A 17,407-nucleotide genomic window follows, 5' to 3' on the forward strand; every position below is an offset into this window, starting at 1 on the left:
CACAAGCTGTACATTCTGAAAAAAAGAAATAAATCCTGGGCATCACTGCCTAAACCTGAAACATCCAGGCTGACAATCATTTCATATTTATTCCCTTGCCTTGGACATCTCTTTGTTCCCATTCAGTCGTTCTGGATATCTTGCAAGCCCATCCTATTCATTCTACCTGATCAAACAAATGTCTCTCTTCCTGATAAACATTCAAACATAAGGCTCTTAATTAAGATTTTTAAAGTCAATTACACTGAAAATAGTTTCTCGCTGTTTAGCAAAGACTGCAAAACCTGTTAAAGACACACCTTACAGCGTAGTTCTGTCACTTGCATAAGGACTTTTATAGAGTTAAAAATCTCAATGTTTTGTAAAATGTTAGCTGCTCACTTTCTAACTTTTCAAGCAACTTAGCAGCTTCCTCATTAAGACTAAACAGAAGCCAAAAGATGTCTTTTCATAGGAAACATCAGACATGCTCAGCAAAAGAAAGACGGATATACCTGAACTCCATCTTCCATTTACTTAATAAAGGTTTTCTTTTAAACGTTAGTAGAGCCTGGGGGAATAAAGCACAGACAAAAGCAGTTAAAAAGCCTATGAGGATTAAAAGCAGCGGGTGGTGCTAGTAACACGTGGGTTTAAAACTCATGACAGAACTGGAAAACGCTCGTTTCACATTATTGTAACTAGCTTTAGAGATAAGGAAGAAAAAAAGAATAGAAGTGTTATCAGACAGAAATAAGCAGTACATTAAACAGTCACTCAAATGAATCCTGGAACATATGTTTAATAGAAGATGTGGATATCTTTTGTACGTTAAGTGTAATACTTCAAATAACGCATATGACATCTTTTGTTTGCCATGATCGCTATCTCAAGGTGCTGTGATCTTTTGCGCTGCTCTTTCCATATGCAGAACAGAGAGCAGCACGGTATTTCACACAGACCTGGTATTACAGCATCATAAAGTGGCAGTATTTCTGCTCACGTTCTTTCCATCTTAAGAGAAAATTAAACAAAACACTGTTTTTCTGCTGCTACTGTAGAAAAAGTTGTATGGGTTGGTTTTTTTTTTTTTAGTTAGGACACAAAGCAATCAATTCCCACAAACCTTAAGATGCCAAGTGTTTGGTTATAACCTAAACCAAGCTTCTGATTGTGTGCGCCTCCAGAGTCCCTTCAAAGATGAGACAGCACATGTTGCCCAGCCCACCACCGTTTCTGAGGCGCCGGCCAGAGCCTCAACTGTTCTACAAGCTTCAGAAGCCCAAAACTTATCCCAAGCACTTCGAGGGGTCTGCTCTGGCACCAGCAACCACTGCTCTGAGAGGCTGCTCCAAAGTCAAGCAGGGGAGCAACCAAACGAGACCTCCTCGCTCCCTGCCCTCCTGCTGTTGGGACAGTCACGGGCCTTCCCTGGTGGGGTGACCGGGGTAGTCCTTGCCTGCTGGAGCCTGGCCATGGAGTATTCCCACTCCAAGCAGAGTCTCAGGCTTCAGTCCCCCTCTTTCAGTAGGATTCCTCCCATTTTGATCCTCCCTCAAAATTATCCTGATTTTTCTCCATGGAGGAGAAGAAAAGGGATGTGGAGAAGGAATAGCAACCTTTGATCATTAGTTCAGCTACATCGAGGGACGCAGGAGCAGAGCTGGTGGGAAAGGTTGCCACTGTTGGCAGTTGCAGCAACTGTTAGGAAATGAGGCATGTGAGGGGAACAGAAACCAGTATTTAAACTGTAACTGTGAGAAAAAAAAATAACTGGACCATCTGGAAAAAGATATTCAACTGGAGACATTGACTTCTCTTACTTTTCCCTGCTAGATTTCATGTTAGAATCTCTAAAGAGAAGATTAAAAAAAGGAAAAGGAAAGGTTGATACTCAAATAATGACAACAAGCAAAGCATCAGCAGTGCTAGTATTTCATAGCTTTCTCTATAACTAGGAAAATAACGTAACCGTTTTCCACATTCACTTGCAGTATTTCCCGCATGTAACAAATTTAAAGTTGTACTTCACTTTATTTTGCTGAACAAGAAGGACTTATGTCTACACCATTAACACAGAAATCATTACAAATTTTAATCTGCAGGTTGCCCAAATTACCATTCATCATGCCGTTGGTTATATACTACTGAATCCAAACAGATATTTACCTACACAATGATGTAACATTAAGGACTCATAAATTTTCACATAGTCCAAGCACTTACACAGCAATATAAGAGCCTTCCCCATAGAGCTGAAGGTGGAAGAGACTAATGCCAAATTTCTACCATATCTCTCAGTCCTCCAGTTATTCTCTCCATACAAGCTACCTAGGGCTGAGCTGGGAAAAGAAGAGGCATCTGACAGTGCTAAAGCCAACTGAGCAGCCTGTGGCGTGTTTGGAGCAATCGTTCCTCCTTTGCTGCTGGAGGGAAGAAGAACTGGTATGCGGGGCGTGGATAGTGAGTACAGAAATTCTGGGCAGAGGTTCTTCTGGCTGTAAAAGCAAAGCAACCCTCTCTTTCTTCATGCCATCCTGTCACAGGTTTCTCCAAAAGAACTTGGATCATTTGACTATACACACCATTTCTTGTCATAATACACTTTTCAGGCTGTTTCTTCTCACTGCCCCTTCCCCCCCAATTATTTTGCTTCTCATGAGCATCTATCAAATGAATATGATGTCTGTTACAATATCTTGTCAGAGTTTTAGGTGGAAAGCAGTATCCCTATAAGTTGTACGAACAGGCTTTGTTACAAATAGGAGTTGTGTAGAAGGCAGTGACAGTGTCATACTAAAGAAACTTCAGCTTCACAGTTCTTACACTAATAGAGTCAAATTACTTCAGCTGTTAATTTCCAGTCCTGGCCTTTCAAGTTTCTTCTCTTATAGTGGGAAATGTGGAGTAACCATATTTGACACATGAACTTTGTGACTTCTGTCATCTTTAAAAAGCCTGCATCTGCTTCTAACCATCCCATGTGAAAACTTTCACTTCCCCTCATTTGTATGCAACTCTTTCAAGATCCTCTGCCATTAACTAAAACTAAAACAATTCAGAACATCGGCAGATGAAATTCAGTCTTCATTCAGAAGATGGAGAAGCAGAGACTGTCTCTAACAGTTCTGGCCTGTTGAAATTTCAGTAACTGGTACATTTTCTAATATCTAGCAACTACAAACAGAGGAAACACAGTTAAAACACTTGAGTTGCTCCTTCGAGTTAAAACCAAACCCCACACTTTTCATGACCGCAACCTTTACACCAAGCCAACTAACTTGCTGCAACTACTGCATGGAAAGCAGCCTGTACTTTCCCCACATAAGTTCACAGGCTCACGCTGTCAAGCCCTGCATTACTATCACCTGCTAACGTGCACCATGGCAGTAGGTTAGTAGCAATCCAAGTTAGTGGGTCACAGTAGGTTAACACTAGCTTAGCAGCCAGAGTAATTTTATTTCTTCATGCAGCAAGAACCAATGCACACATCTGTTTGGTAAAGCACCGCTACTGTTCACCAAGCTCCTGCAGAGATCTGTCGGAACAAGCGCATCACCTCTTAGATCAGAAAGCAGTAACCTAAGAAAGTCTTAACAGAACCAAGGTTATTCTCTAGAAATCAATACATTTGGTTCACTTGGCGAAATACAAAGTTTTATTAACCATGGTGATAACATGGAGGTGTTGATGACTCAGTAGACAGAAATCCAGTCTTCCTATAAAACATAAGCAAATAACTATCCCTCCCGGTTCTACCAACACAGTCCCTGGCAGTACCCCATTGTAGTGTAGCTAGCGTGGAGTAACTACAATGTATTGCTATCAGGTAACAGGAATGCTTCTCTTGTTATGGTATTTCCAATACATCTAGCTAGCAGAAAAGATCAGTGCAAATACTCTATAACCAATTCACTTACTGCTGCTTTAATAAACAGAAATGAAAGTCAAATTATTTCCTCCTTTACATTAGAACATTTTAATAGTTGTTCTAAACACAAGTTTGGTGTACAAATCCTTATCAGCTTTTACTATTTTACACTCCTACACTGTTTTGACATATAAAAACCAGAAGATAATGATGTGTCTGTTGGCACACTGAAATGCTGAATCACTGTTGTTTAGTGTAAGTGGCTCAGCTGTGCCTGATAGGGTGGTCATTTGTTGTTTTTTTTTTTTATTAAAGAATAACTAAGAATCAAAGATCTAGATTACCATTCACTGAGATCTGAAATGGCCTGCTCTTTGTGCTCTATACAGGCACAGTTAATATTCTTTCATCACAGCTGCTGGGAGGGAAACTGGGATCATCTCCTGAAATCTCTACAAGAGCTCTCTCTTTCCAGCAGACTTCAGTTAACTGAACATGAGAGCATTTCCTGTACATCCCCAGTCCATGTAAGACATCTCTACAAGCAGAAGATTTACAGACATCCTCTGAAACACATTCAAAAGTTATAAACATGAATGTTAGCAGAAAAATACATAGCTGTGATAATCATACATGTGACATTTGCTGAGAATCACTCAAAGTTTATTGTACTATTTGAAGAGCAACAAACTCAAATAGGTTCTTTATATAGCCTTATCCTTTATATAGCAAGGTGACTTTAACAAAACAGATATGAACGAATATTCAAAATAATTTTGCTGCTAATGGAGAAAGAAAAAAAGTCATTTTTATTTTGTTTCCAGGGAATGAATCAATCTATATGACAATAACAAAGCAGTATTTGTCAATGGATTATCCTGTACAAATCCAGAATTCTTTCAGATAATTTAGAATTAAACAAATTAGGTCTAAACACAAAGTAGCACACTAGTAGCACACTGCTCTGGGTTTTGGCACTATTTCCAGCTCCAACAACCAAACTTACAGGTGTCCGGTAAAGACCCAGGCCAATTTACTCATAAAAATCTGATGGCGATTTGGGCTTAGAGCTAAAGTTCTAACATACATGCAAGACTTGCAAATACATTTCTGTCACAGCAGAATTTACATCTGCTCTATGAATAGAATCATAGAATGGTTTGGGTTGGAAGGGACCTCAAAGATCATCTAGTTCCAACCCCCCTGCTATGGGCAGGGACACCCTCCACTAGACCACGTTGCCCAAAGCCCCATCCAACCTGGTCTTAAACACTTCCAGGGATGGGGCATCCACAGCTTCTCTGGGCAACCTGTTCCAGTGCCTCACCACTCTTAACAGTAAAGAATTTCCTTCTAACATCTAATCTAAATCGACCCTCCTTCAGCTTAAACCCATTACCCCCTGTCCTGTCACTACACTCCCTGATAAACAGTCCCTCACCAGATTTCCTGTAGGCCCCCTTCAGGTACTGGTAAGCCTCAATTAGATCTCCCCAGAGCCTTCTCTTCTCCAGGCTGAACAACCCCAACTCTCTCAGCCTGTCCTCATAGGAGAGGTGCTCCAGCCCTCTGATCAGCTTCATGGCCCTCCTCTGGACTCTCCCCAACAGCTCAATGTCGCTCCTGTACTGGGGCCCCCAGAGCTGGACGCAGTACTCCAGGTGGGGTCTCACAAGAGCGGAGTAGAGGGGCAGGATCACCTCCCTCGACCTGCTGGTCACACCTCTCTTGATGCAGCCCAGGACACGGTTGGCTTTCTGGGCTGCAAGCGCACACTGCCGGCTCATGCTGAGCTTCTCATCAATCAATACCCCCAAGTCCTTCTCCTCAGGGCTGCTTTCAATCCATTCCTCGCCCAGCCTATAGCTGTGCTTGGGATTGCGCCGACCCACATGCAGGACCTTGCATTTGGCCTTGTTGAACTTCATGTAGTTCACACGGGCCCACCTCTCAAGCCTGTCAAGGTCCCTCTGGATGGCATCCCTTCCCTCCAGCGTGTTGGCCACACCGCACAGCTTGGTGTCATTGGCAAACTTGCTGAAGGTGCACTCGATCCCATTGTCCACGTCGCAGACAAAGATGTTGAACAGTGCCGGTCCCAGTACCGACCCCTGAGGAACACCACTCATCACCATTTTCCCTTTAGATAACCTCTGTCATATATCTTTCTCTTATCAGAGAAACAGATAAGCTTATAGATGTGACACACTACTAAGCCTTGTGTACAAAATAAAGCACTCAATGTTTGTTACATTTGGAAATGAAAGTTACACATGTTCCAAGAGACTTCAAGTCATATCTTACTAAATACTGTAAAAAGCTTAAACGATAGCATTTAGAAGGCTGCAACCAGAGCAGCAGCTCCTAAGACACAGGTCAGAGGCTCACGCTGGATTGTGGCAGTTATTAGCAGGGATGCAACATGGACAGAGTCATATCGGCTTCTGCTATCGTTGTAGAGATTATGAAGAACTATTGGTCTGGGAAAGTGGCTGACAACCCAAATAACTTCCCCAGAATAAAAGTGTGTTTCATCTGACGTCTTACTTACAATTAAGAAAAACACCACATCCAGAAAGATTCTTTTGTTTCAGGAACAGGCTTGCTATACTGATGCATTTGAAGCAGTAAGCATTTTACAAACACATTCATCATGGTATAAAATGGCAGCATATTTGAAATAATAATTTTACTCCATTTTAATGGTTGGCTTCTAAGGACCAAATTACTCAAGAATTATTGTGCATTCTACAAGTTATGTACCTCTTATACCATATTATCTGAATAAATATTATCAGAGCACCTTACTACAAAAACAGTAGCTACTTTTTGGAGGGCCAAAGAATCCATACAACACAATTAATCTAATCCTCAATAAATCATTTTTATTCCCAATTAAAAATGGAATCCCGTTTAGTCAGCACTGTTGAGGCCACATCTGGATTACTGCGTCCAGTGCTGAGCTCCTCAGTAGGAGAGACACACAGACGTACTGGAAAGAGTCCAGCAAAGGGCCACGAAGATGATTAAAGGACTGGAGCATCTTACGTATGAAGAGAAGCTGAGAGAGCTGGGACTGTTCAACCCAGAGAAGAACAGGCGCAGAGGGATCTTATTAATGCATATAAATATCCAAAGGCAGGGGTCTTTCCAGTGGTGCCCAGTGACAGGATGAGAGGCAATGGGCACAAGCTGAAACACAGGAGGTTCCTCCTGAACGTGAGGAAACACTTTCTTACTGTGAGGGTGATGGAGCACTGGCACAGGTTGCCCAGGGAGCTAGTAGAGTCTCCATCCTTAGAGATATTATAAAGTTGTCCAGACATGGTCCTGGGCAACCAGCTCTAGGTGGCCCTGCTTCAGCAGGGAGGTTGGACCAGATGACCTCTAGACATTCCTTCCTACCTCAACCAGTCTGTGTTTCTGTGAAAAACATACACATTTAACTGCTAGCTATATTGAAGCAGTACACAAGCAGCCCACCAACTTTAACAGTTCATCTCTAAAGTAGACTTTGACGCTATAGCTCTTCTAGCCTTCATGCGAAAGCCTTCAGTCTGTTTCAGGGGAGCAATCGGAATGATCTGTTCTAGGACGCCCAGAAAATAGGAAGATTACATTTACTATTGAACTGTACCTGTTTAAATTCTCAGCTGGCAGGGTCACTCTGTAAGTCAATCTACATTCAAGGACAAAACCAGAACTGAGATGAATGTACACATCCAGTCTTTGTAGCCAGGAAGTCCACTCAAAGATCAATCTGCAGGATCATGACAGAAAAAAAAAAATCCCCCGAACTACTGACTGCCTAAATTAGTAAAGATCTTTCACAGACCAAAGTACACTATGAACTCCTTGAAATCATAACACGTGCTAAAAGCAAAGTTCCCTCCTGCCGTGGCTCAGACAACCACAGACCAGGCTGGGATGAGACAGGTGTGCATGCTCTCTGCCACAAGGAACAAGGTTCATCTGTAAGGTACTCTAGCTATGGACAAAATATGTGAAATATCAAGAATTACATCAGGATCCACAAGGGACAACTTTTTGTATGGCTTCCTTCTTCAACCTAACCTTATTTTTGGCAGAGCAATAAGATTACTGGGGAAAAAAGAAAAAAAAAAAAAAAGCAGGGGGAAAGGAAAAAAAGAGAGAAGAGAAAAAAAACCTTTCCCTCTGGGGAGTCAGATGCCAACAGAAGACAACACTCTTGTGAGCAGGTTAAAAGGCCTCTACCATATTCAGATAGGAGGAAGTTTTTCAGGGTGGGTTTTTTTAAATTTGTTTGGGTTTAAATGTGGCTTTGCACTAACACAGTCAAAAAACTACTATGAACTATGTGGTCAGATAGCACTGAGGGCAAAGTTGTGTTTACTTGTTTCTAAACAAGCAGTGATAATTTCTATTTAATCTTCAATTAAAATAGACTTCATTCACTGACTGGATCACAGAAGTTTCCACCTGGAGAACTCCACATTATCAGGAAAAAAACCTGTAGCTTTCATACAGACAAAACAATAATATAACAAAACATTATACAAGTTTTCTCTGGATTTCAGCACAAATAAAATCTGTCAACCTACTCAATTTACTGCTATTTAGTGCTGTTATCCTTTCTGTACATATTTAGATCAACCTGAAAAATCAGTAGCTTATGAATAAAATAACGAAGTTATTAGCTCACCAATAATGCTTATGGTCTCCCCTCCGTGGCTGGCTAACCTGCATTACTTAACATTGCTCATGTTAAAAGCACTAATTGATAAAATACTATTCTGACAATAGTGATTTTTTCCTTTAATATATTTTCTTTGATATTACTTTCAGTGATAAAATACTACCATCAAGATAATTTAAAAACCAGGATGTTGGCAAATTATCAAGTTAATCACTGCCAGACCCCTCCAAAGCCAAACAAATAGCACCACTTATTCAGTGACTTAAAGCCTGAGTTTTGAAGGAAGAAGTCTTAACCAGAATCAATTCCAAGGAAGCTTTTGCTTCCTCTTTTCTGGTGGAACATCTAGTACTGAATTACTTGGCAATGTTTTCTGTTTCTCTGTGAAATAAAGGACAGTTTAACAAGACCTTTAAAATCTTAGCTCACAGTTTTTGCTGGAGTTTACTGATTACAGTCTAAATTTTATTATAACGAACTTCAAGGGAACCTGAAAAATATTCGTTGTAATCAGTGGGCTCATCACAATAGAAAGGCTCAGTCATTTACTACATCAGAATAATGAAGAAACATCCAATCTGAACTGAATAGCAATATATAATAGTTTTAGATTATTTCACATTGATCAACATTTAAATTATTCTTTTAAAATAGGTCAGGAAATAGGAAAAAAAATCACAAATATTCTTATGCTGAATACAACAAAGTGGAAAAAAGGAGACTCACATAACTGGTTCAATCTTCTGTGTGTGTTCACTCTAACAAGGATAACTACCAGTGAAACCTCTGGGGTCTACTTTGGCATTACTATAAGTGGAGGTTACTTGTAAAAAAGGATCATTACAGTGAATTAAGCCAGCATCTCAAGCCCAGGTAGAATGTCATGTTTTGCACTATGAATTTTGAATTCCTGACATTCAAGTGGTTTTCATTTCTTCATACCTGCAATGTTCCAAAAATTTTGCTAGAAATAACAAACCAAATTCCATCCTAATGAGGACTGCGATGCAAGAATGAAGTATAGCTTGCTTGCTCTCTTCACTAGATCGCAATTGCAGACAGAACTAAATCGCACAGGGGGAAAAGTACAAGGGAAGAGAAAAACAAGTAGCTTGTTAGAGCAATACTACTCAAAGACAGTATTTTCTACCCTAGCAAAAGCTCGAAATTAACTCCTAGCACCATATTAAATTTAAAAAGAACCCCACAACCAAAAACAAAAAACCACACCCCAAACGTTTGAAAATGAGTTTGCATTCTCCTTGAGAAAATCGTAATTAACTTCTGATGGGGAGAGAAATCTTAAAAAGCAAGGCAGAAAGAAACTGTGGTTTCTCATGTCAAGTGGGAGCTACTTGAGAGCCCACTTTGGAGAGAATGGCTGTTCAAGCCTAGAAAAATTCAACGACAAAAAGTGTAGTTAACTACCACTTTATTTGCATTCACATTATCAGATTCTTTTGAACTCGGCAGCAAAGCTGCTACAGAACCACCTAGTGATCACTGACTTTAAACAGACAAAGCTGCCAAGGTCAGGCTGACTTCAATGAACAGCTGCTTCAAAGCAAATTAACTACAACAGAAAGCTGTGTTCCAAGCCAATCCATCTTCAAGACTTCCAGACACCCTGGCTTGATATTAGCTGTGAACTGTCAAATCCAGCTCAACTACATACAGTTAGTGAGCTTGCTGCTCTGGATTTCATTTTGTTGATTTTAACTGCAACATGTATTTCTGTTCAAAATAGTTTAAGAGGGTGCTTAAATAAGGACGTATGTTTATTAAGATGTTTTTCTTGACAACTGTTCAATCGTTTCACCATTGCCTTTTGTCTTTTAAGTTGTATCAGCAAACCAGCATGTGCAAACAAGATGTCATAACTCATGCAGTTAACATTAGTATTTGCAGAAAAAGCTTCCCATTAACAGATTTAATTGTTCATTTTCTGTTGACTAGTTAGGCTCAACATTCAAAAGACAGTGGGTGAGTTTACCCTAATGGCTATGTTTCAGAATCCTAACCCTTAAAGAGAAATCCAAGATTCATCAGTGGTATGAAGACCTTTTTTCTGAAAGACTCTGAAAGTTACCTTACAGTCACAATGTTAGGGGAAGCTGATTTTACTAGTATTTTGCAAAGTTACTGCAAAAGTCAAATTGGGGAAGGTTTCAAGAAAGGAAAGAAAGTTTTGTTTGCCTTTTTTTTTAAATGGAGATAAAAAGAAAATTATTACTACTTAAAAGGTAAGGGAAATACGACGAGCTCTCTAAACTTTTTATTGACCGGCACCAAGACAGAAAAGACTGAGCTTGGGGAGAAAAGAAAAAAAATAATGTTTAAAATCAAGGTAGTTATGTGCTCTGGTTGCTCTTCTGGTGGTCAGGCAAGGATCTGTGGTCCACAGTTAGTCAAAGGTTGGGCAAGACAATTTGTCTCACAAACATCAACTAGAACTAGAGGTCTGACCTACTAAAGGGAAGTTTGAAAAGATAAGCAGTTACCTAGAGGAGGAAAAGCAGAGTACTCAAGATGTACGGAATCTAGTATAAGCCAAGGAGAGATGATAAACAGAAATCTGTCACAGAAAAAAATGTTGGCTGGCTGACAGGATACAGCAAACAGCTGAGCAAGGCAAGCTAGTAGAGCCTGAGATACAGCACCAAGAGGCATGACTTAAGAGACTCGGAAACCACAACACAAGACCCCACGTAAGACAGCAATAGGGAGTAAAAAGCATACTCCCCAGGGCCTCCCTGGGGTAGGATCTGTGGATAAAACACAACCCTGCACATGGACACATTTCATATGTCAATGTGCCAGGATGCATTCCCACCCACCTGCTAGTGGGTGGGAAAGTTGGTGGGCAGATGTTTCAGGAGGTTGCAGGATACCTGCTTCCTATGCCATGCTGAGATCAGTGGAGAAACCACATCCAACTCAGGCAAGACCTAACATCTGGGCAAAAGTTTCAGGCATAAAAGGGCAAACGTTTCAGGCATAAAAGCAGCTTCTACTGCCAGCACTAGAGGTTTTGGTATAGACCCACAGAAGACTCAGGAGTGTTAGCAAACAAGTTTTTTAGCATAATACTTGAGAGCAACACTACAAAAATCCAGTCCTCCTCCTTGTAAAAGGGGATTGGATTGGGGGTGACAGTGGACAGTAGGAAAGAGAAGGAAAGCAGCTGCTGCAATACAGAAATAGGGCCTGGCAGTTGGGAAGTGTGAGAAGTGCTGAGGCAATAGTGTCCTTTTTGCTCAGCCGGCATAAGAATATCAGAACAAAGCTACTACAACTTGCATGTCTGTACCCAACCACAGCTATCTGAATAGGATTGACAGAAAGGACTACACATTTCCCACTACAGGTATACAAGGCAGACTCCCTCTGAGGCTGATGAGCTCCTTGTGGCCAAACCTGGGAAAAAGAAACAGGACAGAAGAAAGGATACCACCAAACTTACTGGTCATCTCTAGGATGATAGTAACCTCAAAGAGGTTTTCGACAAGGCTTACATGCACTCTGCATGTGCTGACATCTGCAATTATCTTCAAGTGCAGGAAACTTTATTACGTATATGTAGCAGTGGAAGACTGTATTTCCATCCTCCTCACACATTAAAAACAAGCAAACAAAACCCCACGACACAGTTTATAGACCATTAGCAGCAATAAAGAAGTATTTTCAGGGAATGACCCGGAATACTGAGCCTGTTCTCACTGAGAGAGGCCCCAGAGCACAGCCATTCGATGAAGCCAGAAATAATCTCTCAGCTGCACGAGATCAGTTCTTCCTCCACCCTCAATGGAGGAGTTTCCTCATAACACGCACAGTTCCAGGGCAAAGACAAACACCCTGGCCTTCTCGCAGGACCTTACATCTGACTGGCTTAGTGGGAGTGATGGCAAAAAAGAGCCATAAGGTCTGCAGTTAGAAGCAGGAAAAGGAGGAGATGCAAGGGTTATGATGTCCTGCTTTGCCATAAATTTATCAAGGGGCCCTTGATATAACAACCAAAGAATGCAGCTGCACTACTACATAAAGGATAAGCAATTCAGGGAGCAGGTTCAATTAATTCCCAGACAGAAACAGAAAAGGGCTGCAGAGACCGAATAAGGACTGCTGCACATTGTGCTGGGACTTAATAGCACCTGAGCTCTTGCCATGTGGGTGGGCTGTAAACATGCAGATGATGCAGGGAAGCCAAGAAGAGATTTGGGACACTGCTCAAGAGCCAGGATGGAAGTGAGCTCGAACCCTTAAGACTGCTGCCTCCCAAGCTGAAAAGCAGATACTGTAGTAAAGACAGATTTACTGTAAGCAGGAAGTATTCCAGGCACAGGCAAAGACCAACAAGGCCACAGCTTAAGAAAAAATTAACCGGTTTTCATTCCACTTTAAAGACCAGCATTTAATAGCACTCCTCTGAAAAAGGCTCATCAGAGCTGCTGAGAAATAAAAGAGTAGCTCGTGGAAAAGCTGATCTTTGGCAAGATTTGACCTCCTTTAAAGTTGCTGAGATAACTGTACCAACTAGGAAGTTAGGGTGTGGCTATGTTACTGTCTTAGTTTGGAACAGGAGAGTGCTTTTGGAGCAAGTCTCTAAGTTGATGCCAACGCCATTCCTCTGGTTTGTGCTGCAGAGCTGTCTTGGCACAGAGGAGGTAGATCCCTTCTAGATTACATAAAATCAGAAGATGTCCTCTAGTCGCTGACAGGCATACTACAACCAGCCTGAAAGAAACCCCCAAAACAAAGACAGCGTAGATCTAGGTTTCCCAGCAGCAAACATTCTGCTCCCAGGGGTCTGACCTGCTGCAAACACAGGTACAGCCTGCCTCACAGCAGCGCAGTTGTGGGGCCTCCAATCTCAAACAGCTAAATGCAAAGGCTGTCGAATGGCTACAGCCCCAGTAAGACTCTTCTGAATGCCCATTTGTGTCAGTGTTGTTCCTCCTCAGACAAATTCAAACTTGGAAAAATTACATATTGTGACAGGGTAGGACAAGAAGTGCACACATGGGAGAGGTGCCCGTGAAGTCGCAAATCCATGTCTGAAAGGATTAGGAATGTCCTGCTTAGGAAAAAAAACAGCAAACAAAAAAAATCAAAACAAAACCCAAAACAACAAAGTAAGAGGAACTCTTGTATTTTGTCCTTATGTTTGTATGAGCCTTCCTCTCACAGTGCTCCAAGGATATGCCTCTTTTTTTTTTTTTGAGTTTAGACTGAAAAAAAAGCTTCCTAAATTCACTGGTGCAGCAAGGCTGCCAGTCTTTGATATAATTCTGCTAGTATACTGCTGATATAGAAAATAAAGCCCACATGTCTGGTGTTCCACCATTGGAAAAAATTGCACTATTTTCCTGTATTGTATCTAATTATATACTAAAAACATTAACCCATTATTAATATTTATTTATGACCTTATATCACATACAGAATCTTGCCGTTTCAAATACATCTGACTCCACTAGCCTAATGATGTCCAGCAGGCCAGTCTTTTACATGTTTTCCAATTTAGAATAGCTTTCCGTCCCTCTCATTCTACCAGCTTAGCTATATTAAATTAATACCATTTATCTGTAGAAAGCTTGCCTAGAGAGTTGTATTTTTGAAAGGAGGGTAGAAGTCATGCTGATCACAAAATTCGCGTTCTCTTTGTTTCTCCCTGTATCTTAAGATGTTCATGTACATACTTCAAATAATTTCTCACAAAGCTTTTGGAGAAAAATATTACAATTTAATGCATAAATGACTACGGTTTTCTGGTCAAGATGCACTCATGCCTGATGGAGATAATTGGATACTTGAGCGAAAGCATTTTAGTTATGAAAGTGTGCACTATAACAGTTGAATTTGCATATTGTTAACAGTCAGAGTATTACAGGTCTTTAATCGACTGGTATGATGATGGCCGTTTCACTATTCTACTGAAGAACTTGCTTACCAAGTATATGCAACACACCAAATGCTTACTTTTGTTGGAGTATTTATTAAGCTATTTTTGATAGGAAGAAGAAATTCCTCAAATGGACATACTGTGTGATTCTTATTCATACACGAGCAATTTTACCATGGAATTTCCAATTTAACCATTTTCAATGAAAATGTCAATCCCGCAATTCTATTTGCAAGTCAAGCCATCCTTTCTGCTTCCCACAGCCCAACTAACACTGAAGATGCACAGTGCGCACTACTGCACACAACATTTGGAAACAGCTTAAAAGCGGTATGTAATAAAGGCACACCACAGGAGATATTGTATCACTATCTGAAAAGGCAGAATAGTCTTAGTAAGAAACCCTAACTAGCTGGACACACAATTAAGCTTGTTTTTGTGGGACTGATGAGGAGGAAAAAAACAAACCAAGAAAAAACAGAATCACACATTCTTCTCCATATTTCAGTACGGTTTCAGATGCCTTACTCCCAGCCTAACCAACAATTTATTTGGTGTTTAAACGTTTGCCTCAGGAGACAGAAACATGAGGGTGTAGGCCCTGACTGAGGAAGGCATCAAACGCAGGTTTCCCTCTGCCCCAGTGTGTTCAATCACTAAAAAAGCGAGCGGTACGGCTGGAAGGATCCCTCTCTTAAGCGGAAAGTGATCTCCCTCGTCTTAGGATGAAAGCAACGCCTCGCCCTACGCATTACCCACGTACCTATGGGCCATACAGAGAAAGCTAACCCAGTTCAGCAAGCGGCACAGGTAGGAGGGCACCTGGTTTCCACGCCAGACCCCGGCAGGAGAGACGTGGGGCTGCCCCGGCCTGAGGCAACGGCCGGTCCTCCTGACGTCCCACGGCACTCACATCCCCGGCCCCACCGCTGCCTGCCCCCAGCCTGCTCCTGCTCCCCCGACCTCTGTGAGGGGGCCCCACCGGGCGACCCTGGAGGAGCAGGGCGGCGGGAGGAGGGGGAAGGCTGCCCAGGGCCCGCTGCCGGCCACTCATCCCGGGAGCAAGACAGGAAAGCAGCGGCTCGCAGAGCCGTCCCTCCCCGGGACAGGACGGCGCCAGAGCCCGCGGCCACAGGGACGGTGCGCGGACGATCGGAGCTCACCTTGTTTCCCGGAGCGACCGCCAGCACACCCTGCGGACCAAGGTCAGGGCTCGGGCCGCCATAACAAGGGGGAGTGAGGGCAGGAGGAGGAGACAGCAAACTCCACCCCGCCGGAGTCGCCGCCACACCCTCGGCTGAGGGGATTAAAGCCGCCCACTCCTTCCCCGGAGAGGGCACCGCCTCCAGCTCCGTGGGGAGGCTGGGCTGCGGCTTCGCTGGAAGCCGCTTGGGGGCAGCGGTGGGGCTTGGGGCGGGCTTGGTGGGGGCCCCGCGGCGGCCCCGCGGGGGCCCCGCGGCGGCCCCGCGGCGGCCCCGCGGCGGCGCTGCAGGCCTGCGCCGGTGGAGAGGCCGGGCGAGGAGTCTTCTTTCCCGTGGCCGCAGGCGGCCGCGCACAGCGGTGTGGCAGGGCTCTGAAGCCGTACCCTAGAAAATCCATTTCGGGCGCAGAAACGAAGCAGGCTTCCGTGTGAAACCTGACGGGCAGCCAAAGTCGCTAGAGCGGTCTGTGGAAAACGAAGGGATGTAAAACCAGAAGCCCTCCATGGGCAAAAGTCATGGACTCGTCTCAGCCCCCAAAAGCGCCTTGTAGCATATATCACGTTATTATTCAGGGCCATTACTTGCATTATGTTTCTATTTTTGCATGCTAGGTACCTCTTAAAATTGTTTGCGTCCTTGTTTTTGCACACAAGTCGCCTGGCGGGCTGCTGAACAGCCTCGTGCCTGTACCTCAGGGTTGGCGCCGGGCAAAGGTGGGATAAATGCTAGTGTCTGCCCCATCTAACTTAAAAGATATTGCTATTTATTGCTAAGCTTTTGCTCTTTCAGCTTCAGGTCCTGATGGTATATTTAATTTTTTTCTTGCCAACATTATCAGCTCTATGAAAGATGTTTTTGTGTTTGGTCAGGTGCTGGGATGATCTTCATGACTCGAATACTCAGCTCTGTTAGTCTCCTTTCAAAATACATCTAATAAAAATCACCTTTTAGTCCTGGTTTTTCTTTTTTTCCTCTTCCCAGAAGTAAATGCAATTAAGACTTTGAATTCCCTCTCAAGGATAAACATTTTGAAAGCTGTTAATGAACTGTGGGGTTCTCCTTTCTTAAATGGTTATAGTTTTCCAAAAGTGTAGACAACTGATAGAGACTAGGAATTAGGATGGCACTTTTTTTCATCATGCTGTCAAGGTTGTGATGTATGACCCTGGTCAAATCATACTTTTGCCTTGGATTTCAAGTATGAGTGTTGCTCTTTGACCTTGATACAGCTTGAATTTTACTTGTGATTACAGATCCAAAAGCCTAGTGTTTCTCAACTTCAGACACAACCTCTACTGGTTTGCACCTCTAGCTGACCTACTTAAAATAGGTATTTATTTGTGTTTTAGTGTCTCAGTGGCAATTTCCTTCTCTGCTACAGGGGGCTGTGAGGTGAAATTAATTCATGTTTCTAGAAGACTTTGAAAACACCTTCCCAAAGGTGTTGTAGTAAATGCTATTGTTGATCTATATCCTTACTTAGCCCTAATCAAGCAAAACTCATGGCTTTTAAGTAAGAACTTTGTTAGAGACAGTATTTTGCATGCATAAAAAGAAACTATGGGCTAAATTTTGCTCTGACAGATAGGAATGAGGCTTTCTGTGAATAAGAAAGAGAATTTGGCTCTAAGCTGCTAGCATTTGTTTTGTGAAATAATTACACTGTTTTTACTGAAAGCTTATGCACACAACAGTTTTAGTCTTGCACTTTGAAAAGGCCAGAAAAAATCATTACAGAAATGTAATGTAATGAACATCAGTTGAAAGTTTACTGT

General features: G+C 42.4%; 1 protein-coding gene across 1 annotated transcript in view; it reads right to left on the minus strand.

Moving 5' to 3' along the window:
- ECI2 (enoyl-CoA delta isomerase 2) overlaps nt 1-15,725 on the minus strand; it is a 32,869-nt gene extending 17,144 nt beyond the window's left edge. Inside the window, exon 1 of the mRNA XM_054817372.1 lies at nt 15,594-15,725. Within this exon, the coding sequence (XP_054673347.1) occupies nt 15,594-15,655 (62 nt within the window). The 5' untranslated portion in view covers nt 15,656-15,725. The remainder of the gene's footprint in view (nt 1-15,593) is intronic.
- Between the last annotated feature and the right edge of the window lie 1,682 nt (nt 15,726-17,407).

The sequence above is a fragment of the Grus americana genome, chromosome 2 (assembly GCF_028858705.1).
Source record: "Grus americana isolate bGruAme1 chromosome 2, bGruAme1.mat, whole genome shotgun sequence".
In the NCBI taxonomy this organism is placed as follows: Eukaryota; Metazoa; Chordata; class Aves; order Gruiformes; family Gruidae; genus Grus; species Grus americana.